General features: G+C 43.1%; 1 protein-coding gene across 6 annotated transcripts in view; it reads left to right on the plus strand.

Annotated features, from left to right (window-relative positions):
* Window positions 1-14,401, plus strand: part of UPF3A (UPF3A regulator of nonsense mediated mRNA decay) — a 59,271-nt gene that overhangs the window by 19,856 nt on the left and 25,014 nt on the right. For all 6 annotated transcript variants that reach the window (XM_088454147.1, XM_088454150.1, XM_088454149.1 and 3 more), the window contains exons 6-8: window positions 180-235; window positions 322-480; window positions 10,476-10,633. In XM_088454147.1, coding sequence (XP_088310273.1) covers window positions 180-235; window positions 322-480; window positions 10,476-10,633 — 373 coding nt within the window. The remainder of the gene's footprint in view (window positions 1-179; window positions 236-321; window positions 481-10,475; window positions 10,634-14,401) is intronic.

Raw genomic sequence — 14,401 nt, forward strand, 5'->3', positions numbered from 1 at the left:
CTTTAAAAGATCACTGTACAGTACAGTATATTGTTTTTATCTGTGAAAAGCATTAAAACGTCATGGTACATGACATACATGATGGTGGGCATATTTATACATAGCATTTCATGAATTAATAATAACTATAATTATAACTAATTTTGCATATGTTCAACTAATGCAATTTTGACTTTCAGCAAGAAGGACAACTCCTCTTCTAGAATTCATCAAAAACCGGAAATTAGAGAAACAGGTATGATAGAGCTCTAATTCTGATGAATGCATAATAACAGTTAATCTTATGGCATTTAATGTATATTTAATTTAAATCTGCTCTAGAGAATACGAGAAGAAAAGAGGGAAGACAGGAGGAGACGGGAATTGGAGAAAAAGCGCTTGAGAGAGGAAGAAAAAAGAAAAAGGAGAGAAGAAGAAAGGCGTAAAAGGAAGGAAGCTGACAAGCAAAAGAAATTGTGTGAAAAGGAAATACGAATTAAGGTAACAAAAAGAAAGAGTGATGGAAATATTGATTTAACTGATTAAATGTATCATCAATTCTTAGATTATTGTCAGATGGGCTGATGCAGAGTTAAATGTACGTCTATTTGAAGGGCTTATCTTACATCTATTTACACTACACATGCTATGGAAGCCTGCTTACATAAGTGCTAACAATGCAGAGTCCTACATATGTATTTCTGTTGCATCTCCACTTGCTACTGAGGATATGTAACTGGGCTATAGCGGCATTCTCATATAGACAAAGTACTGTGAAGGCGTTGCTTTATTGTCATGCACCAGACTCTCAGGTCCTGTTACTTGCCCCTTCTGTCTCTCCCGGATGTCCCTGAGGTCCGCAGGCTATAGATCTCCCTGCAGTGCATTACTCAGCCTGTCACCATGCCAGAGTTCCCACCAGTACCGGCACATGGCTGCCGCCATGTTGGTCCCTGTCACTTGTTCACTCTCAGCCAATCGGAATGCTGAATAGGCTCAGCTGACCGCAGCATCCAATCGAGAGACAGCAACCCCAATAAAAGGACTTCATGGAGCGCTAACCAGTGGCCAGTGCAACGTTGATTCCTCAGACGATTACCTGGTCTCTAGCAGCCTGCAGTCTTCTCTGTTGTTCCTGCCCAGACAGCGCAGCCTGCAGCCCAGTTTAGTCATCCGGTTCAAGGCCAGTCCAGTTATCTGATTCCAGTCCTGTCAACCCTGTTGCTACCAGCCTCCACTACTGGTTTCAGCACTAGTCAGCACTATCAGTCCCAGGCCGGTCAGCATTACTTGCTCAGTCCGCATTCTTGGTTCCAGCGAGGTCAGTATTATGGGCCCAGTCCGGTCAGCATTCCAGGTTCCAGGCCGGTCAGCATTCCAGGTTCCAGGCCGGTCAGTATTACCAGTCCCAGCCTGGTCCACATTCCTGGTTCCTGCATGGTCTATACTACCAGACCTAGGGCCAAATGTAATAGTGTCTGAGTTTTGAAAATGTGCGAGTATAGAGCTATACTTGCACATTTTTAGAACTCACCCTATGTAATAGGGTGTGAGAACATGCAAACTCGCATGTTTCTCACACCCCGCAACTCGCAATGCCAAAACTCACATCCAAATGTTTTGCCATTGTGAGGATACAACTCGGCAAATGTAATAGAGTATGAGTTTTTAACTCGTATACTATTACTGATCTAAAACTCGTGAAATAACAGACCTACTTCAGGCTAGCGAGTATAGCCTGAGCAGGTCCAAGTTACACAGAAACATGCACAGATACGTGAGATCCATGCTTGCTTCTGTAATAAAAAATAGTGAAGTGAAAAAGAAAATTATGTGGGGTCCCCACCTAAAAGCACAATCAACACTGGGCTTTTCTGAGTTGGTCCTGGTTGTGAAATACAGGAGAAAAAAAACGTAGGGTTCGGGCTCAATGAGTGAGTCCTGGTTGTGGTAATATAGGGGACAAAATGAGTAGGGGTACCCTGTATTTTCCACAGCCAGCACCGGACTCTTTCTAGCGAGGATGTAATGCCACAGCCGGGGGACCCTTTTACCGGGTCCACCGGCCAAAGCATTCATTACCTTACCGCTACTCAGCCCAGGCCGGGGATCCCTGTGGACAGAAATAGAAGAGTAAGGCACTCCTTTTTTAAATTACTTTTACAATTTTCTTACCCAGACAGCTGTCATTTCCTCTTAGTTAAGTCTACGTCTAGCGTAGATCAGCATTTTTCAAACATTTTCATTACTATTTAGAACATATGGTTGTATCATTTTAAATTAAGCTATTCTATGTGTCAATATTTGTCAAGCTTTTTTATGTGTCAGTATTTTATTAATATCTTCTCTGCTTTTGTACGTTATATTTGTTTGTTTATAAATACAGTAGCCTATTATTTTAGGTAGAATTTATCTTAGAAGATAATGGAACCTTGTGGTATAAAAGCTTAGCCAGGAGTATGGGCACCTTTTTAAAATTCTACACTTAAGGTGGGTACACAACTAGCCGATATATTTGCTTATCAAGTGATCTGCAGTTATATCTGCAGATGATGGTTATTCATTCACACTGAACAACCATCATCTACCTTATGTCCGCGGGTCCCACTGGCCAGGGGCTGCTGCAAGTCTGCAGGCGGTCTGCTGATCTGTCTCTGGGCCTGATTCAGAGCCGCTCGTAAGCGGCCTCTCGTTCGCTCCGAGCGATGTTTGCCCAACTGCGCATGCGTACGGATCGTTATACACATGCGCGAACCAGTCAGTGCGGTCGAAATTCATGTGCTCGCAAAATAGTGAATGCCTGATAATATGAGTGACAGGAGTGGAGTGGAGATCCGAATGCAGGCGTGCTTAAAGGTCGAAACGGGCATTTTATGGGTGTGCATAATTAAAACAGCAGCGTCATTGACCACGTCCCTGGGTTATTTTATAGCCAGAACTGCTCGCAAAATTGTGGTAGCAAAAACCAACCCCAAGAATAGCGAGCAGTTCATACCCTGGTCGATGTACTCGATTAATCTAATAAATAGCGGACATGACGTAGGATGCGAGCGGCCAGGGGGCGTATTTTTTCAAAAACCGACCGCAAGTTTTGTTCGCTCATTCAGACCTAGAGGCGTGAACAGACCGCAAAGAGCGAACGGTTGATTTGAATAGCCACCCCTATTTTCTGGATGAGCGAGCGCTAATTGCGTCCGGCTCTGAATCAGGCCCTCTGTTGGCTAATTGCCTCTCCTTTTCTACGCTATTGGTCAGAACTCATCTTTATCATGTGTGAAAAAGGGATTAGTTCCAGAAACAAGTCTGATGGAATAGCAACAGTAATATTTTATACTAGCTTGGATATCCTATGTGCAGCATGCAAGAGTGATGTCAACTACTGTGCAGGCCAGTGGGTGGTGCAAGTAATCTGACAAAACCAGCCTGGGCTGAATGTTGGCCCAGTCTATGTTTGACCTTTCACAGGCTTCAATACATCCTTGAAGAGTACAAATCCTTCTGCCCCTTGCTGAAGCTTCTAGGAATAACTCTATTCTTCCTTGTGCTTTTAACTAAGGGTCTTCAGAGACCATGACAGTTCCAATAAAGGAACCAGGCTAGGATTATAAACCTGGCTTTGTCTTTATAGGACCTTATAAAAGTGTCCTTTCATTTAAAGAGGACTTTAAATGCCACCTCTATAGCTGCAGTTTGAAAGCACCAAAGTGCTGCTGTGGCACAATACTGGGAAGGGTCAGATACCCAGTGCTTCTGACTGAGGAAGGAGAGCTGGCAGAGTTATCTGACTGTGAGTATTCCTTGTATTTGGATAAGAATTATGCTAGCCGGGAATTAGTGTGTGCCATGCAGCGAGCTATAGACATTAAAGATAGCGAAGGTCTGGAGCCTCCTGACATTATGCTGTTTAAAAGGAATAACAAGTATTCAATTTCCTTTACTTTTATTCCCATTTGGAAGAACTTTGGAAGCGTTGTCCAAACCTTTATCCTCTTCCTAGTGAGAATATAGAAAAATGTGAGCCCTGCCTCTGTAGCGTGCTTGGCCAAGACCATCACTACTCCAATTCTAAAGTCTATATGATACATTTATTAAAGGCCGATTTTAATCGATTTAAAATCGATGAGTTGATCAACATCGATGTTGTGTTTCTGGAACTAAATCACACATTTACAAATACTTAAAAAAACAAAAATGGTCTGTTAGTAAATGTGTGATTTAGCCCCAGAAACACAACGTCCATTAAAATAGACCTTTAGTAAATATACCCCTGTATAATTCATGTCTGGAGACTCAATTAGCCGCCCTGCTTGAGTTAACCTGGTTGTGTAGAAGTAGTCAGAACAGATTTTGGAGGATTTTCAATCAGGAAACACAGGTCTGAGTTGATAACCTTGGTTGAGCACATTTGTGAGTCATCCATGAAGGGGGGGATGCAGCCTTTGATTCTGGTCTCACTAGAGCTGGGATTTCAGCTTCAGTGGTCCCAGCACACTTTGGATCAAGTTCTAAAAAGCAATTGTGGAATCTAAATGGATGATTACGCTTCTGGCCATTCAAACTTTAATCATCTCAATTGTGGTCATCCCAGTGCTGTAAGAGCAGTAGGGCATTGAGGTTCTATTTATTTTTCTTGTTCCAAAAACCAGATGCATCTTTTCAGCCACTTTTTAACCTAAAGGCCTTGGGCATCCAGGTTTTAGTGTACACGTTCAATATGCAGAGGTCCATCACAAACAGCATGAAGATTGGTTTCAGATTTGCAGTTCATGCTCATCGTTTATAATTTTGGGCTCTTCCTCTTTCCTGGCAAAGCTTTGTTGATGTTCATGAACATCATGGCATTTATGGATGCTCTTCTGATGTCCAAGGGGTTAACTCCTTCCTTACATGGAAGATATTTTGATCAAAGCAAGATTCCTATCCTTGCTCCAGACCTGTGCAAGGATAGGAAGATGTCACTGTAAGGTTGTATAATTTACTATCAAACATCCTATCTAGTACCAATGCAGAGATTTGTTTTCCTATAGCTGTTATTTGACATCCAACAGAAATGGGTTTTCTTGCCAGAAGACAAGCAAGAGTTAAGGTGCCTACACACTATGTGATATTTTACACGATTTCAACACCTCGGAACTACAAATCGTGTAAAATATGTCCAAATCGTAAGTGTCCACTCACGATCACGATGCCGATGTGTGTACCCGCTGGTCGTACATTGCATCTTCAGATCTTGCCTGTTACAAGCAAGATTTGCCAATCTCATACATGATGTGTATGTGATCGTGAGTCAAATTGGACACATTGTACACCAAATCATGTCCACGATTGCCGGGGAGCTGCCGGGGGGAAATCGAACACTATATTGCATCATGAGCACACCGCATAGTGTGTAGGCACCTTTACTAAAGAGACTAGTAATATCTCTACTGGTTGTCAGACAGACATTTGTTCTGTTTTGTATGAGGGTCTTAGAGAAGCTGGTATCTACTTTCTAGACTATCTGTGTAATTTGCACAGTTCCATTCATGGGTGTTCCAGATTGAGCTTATGTTGAAATGGAATAAGTGAATTCACCCTCCAGTTCATCGGACTTTCTCCCAGAATACGTCAATCACTCCTCTGATGGCAGAGATTGAAGACCTCAATAGAGACCCTCAGTGTTGGAGGGGGGGGGGGACTATGCTTCTTCAGTGTCATTTTCAGGGGATTTGAGCTACAGATTAGACAAATCTTCCAACAAATGTGCTTGATTATTTTTATTCCAGGTGTGAAAAACTGATAGGCAGATTTTTTCAACCTCTATTCAGCCATATGTCAACATGATAGCATCTCAGTTAAACCCACAAAATGGAGTGGTTCTGCTGAAAACAAGGAACCCACAGGCACCTCTAGCAAACACGATGATGGTACCTTAGTATTGTCATCTGGTTGAATAGGGTGTGTTTGGAGACATCAGACTGGCCAAGATGGTACTGGTGCACAGACATTACCAAACTGTCAGCAGGATAGATGTGGCGTATGTTAAGTCAGGAACTAATTTATCATCAGGGATCAGTGCAGCTAGCTTTAAAAGTGTGGCAGATGAAGCCATAATTCTTAAAGAAAAGGGATGTGGTCTAGACCATGTTCAGTGCTAGAAATCCAGTTTTGTCAAAAACTTATTGTAGGGTTTGGTAGACATATATTTCTTAATGTAATAAAAAGAAGTTTCCAACCACTACCTTCTAAATATCCTGTTTGCTTCTGTTCTTGCAGGAGGTTTTGGAAAATGGGTTTTTACTAAGTTTCTCAAGGGTTCAGATGTCTTCCCTCCCTAGGGCATATTCAGTTGACTGCGTGATTTTTGCGGTAAAAATGACCTCAGCTATTACGGCAAATTTTTAATTGCCGCAGGTATACATGCACCCAAAACTCACGGTATCCCATTTTAAAAATTGGTTGTGGTGAGTAAAAAAAAATAATTTGTAGAGCCACCTATACCCACCCGAAAAAAAAAATATTGAGTAACAGTAATAATGGTTATTACTGTCTCAAAGAAAAAATGCAGCAAATGGCTGATTTTTGTGTTTGTTTTTAAAGTAAAAAAATTACAAAAATCAAACTTTTTTTCATTTAATTACAATAAAAAAAAATGAAAATAAAAGTAGAAAAAGAGAGGTGATTTTTGGGTTTTTAGGCCAATTTTTTTTTATAATCAATTATTTTTCATTTAAATTAATAGATTCATTAAATTTGGGGTGCATAAACTAACAAAAAAGTCTATTTTGGGGTAATTTGAGGCATTGTTTTTCTGCCCACCACTAATTACATATTTATTTGGACTAATTTGCGTGCAATTGGGTATGCCCCTCTGTCTTCTTTCAGAAGACGGTGGCACTATTGCTAAATGTGCATATTTTGTTGCAGAAAGTGATGCTTCTGCACTCAGTACAATCAACCAATAACTCCTTGGTGTTTGAATGTAAACCTCAGCAGCCTCCTTTTGAAATCCTGGATTTGGTGAAATTTAATCCCCTTGACTGAAACAGTAAAAATACCAGGTATACTAGCAGTGATTCACCATAAAATGATAAGAAGAGTCAGATACAGTCATAAAATAAGGGCAAGTGGCATTGCACAATCATAAACTGAGGTCAATGTATGCAGCAGAGAAGGATAACCATAAATCGGTACAAATCAGTACAGGCAGCCGATAAGGATAACCCTAAATAGACAGAAATAAAAACTGATGGCAGGCAAGATTAGTCAAAATGAGAAGGGGCAAAACACAAGCTATCTTAGGGGCGATAGGGGAAGCTGTGTCAGCCGGGGAAACCAGGAGCACGGCACCCGCTGGCGGATCACCCGCCACGTGTGCTGTCCTCCTAAGTGACCCCCGCAGTACCAGTTTATCCTCCTCTGTACCACTAAGGAGACGCTACACGAGCACTGACAAACAACAGTGCAGGTGAACACCATCCGAACATACTTACCCTTCCACCCCTTCATTGCCGGGTGACACAATCAGTGTCTGCAGCACTGATAGTCAGTAACACCTGCCACTGGACTCGGGACTCCCGAACATCAAAACATAATTTAATAACGATCAGGAATCCTGACATTTTCTATAATTTATGTTTGCACCCACTGAAAAAGCATCAGAATTCCCTATACTGAACTTATTTGGACTTACAAAATCCTTTTCTCTCTGGCATTATAAAACTATATACCAGATAATCCACATTAACCAACTCTACTTGGAAGTCAGCTATTTTTCATTCATCAACTTATTTTTCAATTATTAATTTATTATAATGTTTTGAACGTTTTACCCAGAAAGTTTTTATACAAAAGTTTTTAATCCTACCTTTTGAGCAATTCCCTCACTGTCATCCCTCCTTTTCCCTTCGTGTTTCCCTGTGATCATTGTATGTATTTATTTGTCCTTACATAAGTATATGAGTTTAAGACTACAATAAAACTCCTCAATTTAACATAGTCCCCTTACAGTTATTTGATTCAATCAGTATATTTTTATTAAAATTTTTTTTTTTTTTTACTTATATAGATTTTTTAATTATATTTTTATATACATCCATATATATATATACATATATATATATATATATATATATATATATATATATATGCAACTTCTCTCCTTAGGTGAGTGCTAGCTATTCCAAATGAAAAACGTGCCTGTATATTGAGAAGAATGGTGACCTCACTAGCTAAGAGCGCACGATAAAAAACTTGTTTCATTAGTAAAATAACTGACTTCAGGCTGGAGGATATAGGGGGAGATGTATTATAGCGGCACTCAACGTGCCGCTATAATGCTTCCTGCTTTGCCTCTTTACCGAGGCGCCGAAGCAGGAAGCACTAACTATGAGATGTATTAACATCTCTTCGGCCGGAGCGGGGAACTCCCCCTTCCGGCGATCACTGCCTGAGTACACAGCACATCAGCCTAGTGCTGTTACACTGTGTCTCAGTCCCGGCCGGCTCCACTGAGCATGCGTGGGATCTCGCAAATATCGCGAGATCCCTGGATCCAGCAGCCCCTGCAGCAGGGACAGCCAATGGCGTAAATTCATCCCAGACGCCCGTAAGCAAGTTATAATTTGGTGCCCCCAAAAAACAAAAGGGAAAATAAATATGGTGCATATCTATCTATCTATCTATCTATCTATCACATATGCACAAAAACACTAATATAGAACAGTCTTAAGTGGGGTGAATATATTGTGGGTGATAGAGGAGGTGCCCCTTTAGTGTTGGCACCCTGCGGCATGCACCTCCATTGTCTCCTATAGTTCTGCCCCTGGGGACAGCGCTGTTCCTGCTGCGGGGACAGGGCATCGCCAAGCTGTAGCTGTCGATAGCGACAACTGCAGCGGGCGGAACGGTCAGGCAAACTGACCGTTCATACATAGACTAGGCTATCGGCAAGATAGCAGCGCTGATAATGACAGGGGTTCATACATGGGAGAGAAGCGGTATCAGCGCACTTAACATTTGCTGATGCCGCATTGGCGCATCATATATTTCCTCCATAGAGTGGTAGGACGTTCAAGTCAGTTGTAATTGCTCCCACATTGTATAGATAAAGAAATGCATATAGTCACACATATGCAGAGTTGTATGCAACTGTAGTTGAACCTCCCCTATCTATGTAAAATCACCCCATTATCACGCAGTTACATGTCTTCAGCCACAAGTGGAAATGTGTCTGAATTGCGTATGACTCTGCATTGCCCAAACTTCACAGTGCTTCTTATGCTCAACCCCTGAGCAGGGATGCAGTCATAATCCCGGCAAGTGGGATGCTGGCCCTTAGAATACTGACGCCGGGATTCAGAGTGGGTTATTTAGCTGACTGAAGCTCAGGGTTTCCTGGCAACATGATCAGGGGCTCTTTAATTACACATTCAGCCCTATTTGAAGTTTGGGAAATAGGCTTGGTTCAATAAACGTGCCCAGTGACTTAGGCGAGGAGATTCACACATCTGGAGACTGAGTGTCTCTCTGTATAAACAACCATTCTTTGATCACTGTCCCCAAACAGAAAACAGGGCTCTTAATGACAGTTTTAGCAAGGCCCTGGCCAGCTGTCATATAATTCCACAGACTCTCACAAAACATTCTTACATACAACTGTACCAGAGGGAAAAAAATACATGTCATTACCGATACAATTTAATTTGCGGTTATGCCAATTCTGATGGGAAATGAGCATGTCCGCTACAGGGAGGGTTAGGGTTAGTCACTAAGGTGGGATGTTTAGGGTTCGGGGAGGTTAGGTTTAGGCACTAGGGGGGATGTTAGTTTTAGGCAACACGAAGGGAGAGTTAGGGTAGATGCAAATCCCGCGATCGCGTTGTTTGGCTTAAGGACGGCCTCTATGTCTTAGAGAGCGAGGGCAGTGACTGTACGCTGGTGTTTAAAGATGCCCTCTTTTCATTCTTAACCTACGTCATCTCCAGAAAGTGTATGAATCATCGGTAACATCGAGAGCCATCGGAGCAGCTCGCAGCCCTTGAGGTAGACCCTACCCCACCGCAAGCACTGCGATCAGTTCAGGGAAAAAAACAACCAAGTGACGTGTTCATTGACGCTACTTTGCTAATTATGCACACCCATTAAACTCCGTTTTGAAGCTCAGACACGCCTGTGTTCACACCACCACTCCCCTGTTCACAAGCACCTCCCTCTGTTACCACCCACAAACGGCACTATCTGTCACTAAAAGTAGCGCTCAGTCTGTGTACAACGAGCGGCCGCTTCCCGATCGCAGTGACTGGCTTGCGCACGCGCACTGTGAATCATACGCATGCGCAGATGTGCGATTATCACCCCTAGTGAGCGAGCGCAGCTTAGCGACCGGATCTGAATCAGACCCCGTGTCTTTTAAAGCCAGGTGTTACTCCTCATAGAAGTCAGTATTGTGATGTGTAAAATATCATGTCTCTTGTTACATAGTGTTTATGTTCACTGTAATATATCCCTATATTTAGCTTCTTAAGAAACCTGAGAAGAGCGATGACATTATCAATGAGAAGCAAAAAGAGAAGATAGAAGAGATTGAGCTAGAAGAAACAAAATGGGAAAAATCTTCTTCTGGCAGCATTAAGATGAGACCTTTTGAGCACTTTGTGAAAGAACTCAAGGAAAAGTAAGGTTCCATTGTTTGTGTTCCATTACATTCCATTTTATTTGTTGTTGTAATGAGTTGTATTCTAATAGAGAACCAATAATGACTACTGTAGACCAGGAATAGGCAAAACGAAACACGCATTTGGTGGCTTTCTAACTTTTAAAAGAGCCACACTTTTAATCTCAGTAGTTTATTACATTAATACATTTAATCAATGAGCCAGACACCTATATGTAAATAACATAGTAGCAGGTCTTTTAAACAAGCATTATAAGAACAATGCAGGAAGGAACTAGGTATTTGAAGGCCCCATACCAAAAGTTTGTAAGGGTCCATATGTGCCACTCAATGGTGAAAAAGGTATATAACACATGTAGCTTTGACAAGGAAGATGCCCCCCCCCCCCAAGCTCTGGGCCCCATAGCAGTTGCACCCCTTTTACCTATGGTAGTTTCGTCCATAGAACTAGGAGCTGCAAGTGAAGACTTGGAGGGCCTCATGTAGGCCAGGCTCAATACCGTTTCTTGCCCACCACTGGCCCACACTATTGACCGGTTCTGTGTGTATGGGATTAGAAAAAGAGGTCATCAAGGAGCCCAGGTTTAGTCCCAGGGAAATGTAATTGGTTTATTTTTGTGCCCTGTATAGAATAACTGATAACATACTTTTACCCTTTGCCAGAAAGATAGATTGCGCCAATAGCAACATACAGTAGTATCTGTACATAGTATAAAATAAGGTCCCTGGTAGGAGTCTGTCTGTTTGTTCGGGCTAATCTCGAGAACCACTGGACGGATTTTGATGCAGTTTTCACTATTCTATAGAGCATTTGTCGAGGGAGATTTTGTTGTATGAAACATTAAGGTATGACAAAAGGGAGCCAAGCAGAGACGATTTTAGTGAAGAAAGTCAATAAAAAAACTGACTTCTGAGTGCTTTCTTGGCTTACGCTGGACAGAATGATACATATTATCCGGTCTCTCCAGAAAAATTGATGTAAGCCCTGTTTACTGATACAAAATTTATTTTTTTCCCTTTTTAACCATTCCCACTTAATTTATTTGAAAAACGAGTCTTTAATTTCAAATGAGTCCAATTCCCGGTAAGAGTCTGATTTGGCATGACAATAAATAAAGCACAGGGACAGTCACTTAACTTGGCTGGAGTTGACCTAAGTGGAGACTGCTTTTCTCATGGACAACTTTATGTGGCCCTTTTGTGTCACGTCAAAACTAAAACTTTTTGTGTTGACCTCAGGAGGAAAAACAACAAATGTCATATTCACGGCAATTTATAAGAGGATGTATTCACAATCCCAGCTGTCCGGATTCTGGCGGTTGGAATGCCGGAGCCGGAATCCCGACACCAGTCAGAATCCCGGCACCGAAATCCCGACCGCCCGCATCCCAGCAGTAAGTAGTGGGGTTAGGGGGAGGGTTAGACCCCAGGGGGAGGGTTAGGGTTAGGTACTGGGCGAGAGGGTTAGGTTTAGGCTGCGGGGCAGAGGTTAGTTTTAGGTACTGGGGGGGGAGAGTTAGGTTTAGCCAGCGGGGGGGGAGGGGTAGGGTTAGGATACTTACCGACAGGTGCTGGTATCGTAAGCCTGTCGGGATGCCGTCGTCGGAATTCTGACTGCCGAGTTCCCGTGCGCTGGCATCCCGTACCCAACCCTTTATAGGACCTCAGTTAAAAGCAGCCATTTGAAAATTTTATATTTCTACTGCAGGGTCCATAGGGCTCCACAGGAGACCTTGGGGTATAGGTTGATGACGTCAGTCACCGAGCACCTCAATAGTTAGATTTGTGCTCCCGGGATGCACCGGGCTCCTCTCCTATACCCAGCCCCCAGGCCAAGGCACCTCAGTTTCGTAGGTGCTCGGCATGGAGTCGGGTCACTTCAGGAGGGGCTGCATTGAAGGCCAGAAAATAGTTGTTTTTTACTGCAGAGTGGTGAGCATGGGCTGTCCAGAAGACGCCCATGCTGCCACTCCGCTGGCGCCGTGACGCTGGCACTGCGCTAGGGATCACGGCGGGTGTCTGGGGGTTTTGGCTAGCAAAAGCCCCCAGACGCCCAGGACGGTGGCCAGACGCCACGGGGGACATTCAGGTAAGCAGCGGGCGTCCGCGGTGGGCGCCCGCTGATAACACAGTTCATTTACTTCTCAGGGCTGGGGGGTCCCTGGGAAGAGGCTGCGTGTGGCACCTGTCACTAGACCACCAGGGATAGGGGGGCACAGAGTGCGGACGTTGTGGCATCCCAGGGGTTAATAGCACGCAAGGGGAGCGGGCCTTCCCTGTATGACACAGCCGGCCCCTCCCCCGCTGCACTGCGCCCCTCTCAACAGCGGTTTGACAGTTGCAGGCAGCTTTCCTCCCTCAGGCACGCCCCCTGTGATTCCTCCGGCGGCCATTTTAATGTGCATAAAACGCTAGTCTTACAGGGAGCTGCGGAGCCTGGGTCCCCCTACATACCCCTCCTCCAGGGGCGGATTGGGAATTTAAAGTGGCCCTGGAAAATATTTTGAAAGTGGCCCCATGTGCGTGCGCCGAAGGCGCATGCCCTAATAAGTAGGTGTGGCCACGTGGCAAGGGGTGTGGCCTTATGTGAAATTCCTGAAGGCCGCTCCCCCCCATTTTTGTTATGCTGGGGGCATGCCCACCGCTACATGAGCTGATGGATATGCCCCCTATATGCAGGCACACATAAACATACATACTGTCACACGCATAAACATACATACTGTCACACACATACATACTGTCACACACATAGATACTGTCACACACATGCAGTCACACACATATGCAGTCACTCACATAAACATACATACTGTCACACACATAGATACTGTCACACACATATGCAGTGACACACATATGCAGTCACTCACATAAACATACATACTGACACACACATAGATACTGTCACACACATATGCAGTCACACATAAACATACATACTGTCACACACATAGATACTGTCACACACATATGCAGTCACTCATATAAACATACATACTGTCACACACAGATACTGTCACACACATATGCAGTCACACACATATGCAGTCACACATATAAACATACATACTGTCACACACAAAAACATACATACTGTCACACATATAAACATAGATACTGTAACACACATAGATACTGTCACACACATACATACTGTCATACACATACATTCTGTCACACACATAGATACTGTCACACACATGCAGTCACGCACATAAACATACATACTGTCACACACATAGATACAGTCACACACATATGCAGTCACACACATATGCAGTCACACACATAAACATACATACTGTCACCACATAGATACTGTCACACACATATGCAGTCGCACACAAAAATATACATACTGTCACACACATAAACATACATACTGTCACACACATAGATACTGTCACACACATGCAATCACACACATAAACATACATACTGTCACACACATAAACATACATACTGTCACACACATAGATACTGTCACACACATGCAGTCACACACATAAACATACATACTGTCACACGCATAAACATACATACTGTCACACACAAAAACATACATACTGTCACACACATAGATACTGTCACACACATATGCAGTCACACAAAAACATACATACTGTCACACACATAAATACTGTCACACACATAAACAAACATACTGTCACATGCATAAACATACATTCTGTCACACACATAAACATACATACTGTCACACACATAGATACTGTCACACACATATGCAGTCACACAAAAACATAC

The sequence above is a fragment of the Taudactylus pleione genome, unplaced genomic scaffold (assembly GCF_031769625.1).
Source record: "Taudactylus pleione unplaced genomic scaffold, aTauple2 ptg000609l, whole genome shotgun sequence".
In the NCBI taxonomy this organism is placed as follows: domain Eukaryota; kingdom Metazoa; phylum Chordata; class Amphibia; order Anura; family Myobatrachidae; genus Taudactylus; species Taudactylus pleione.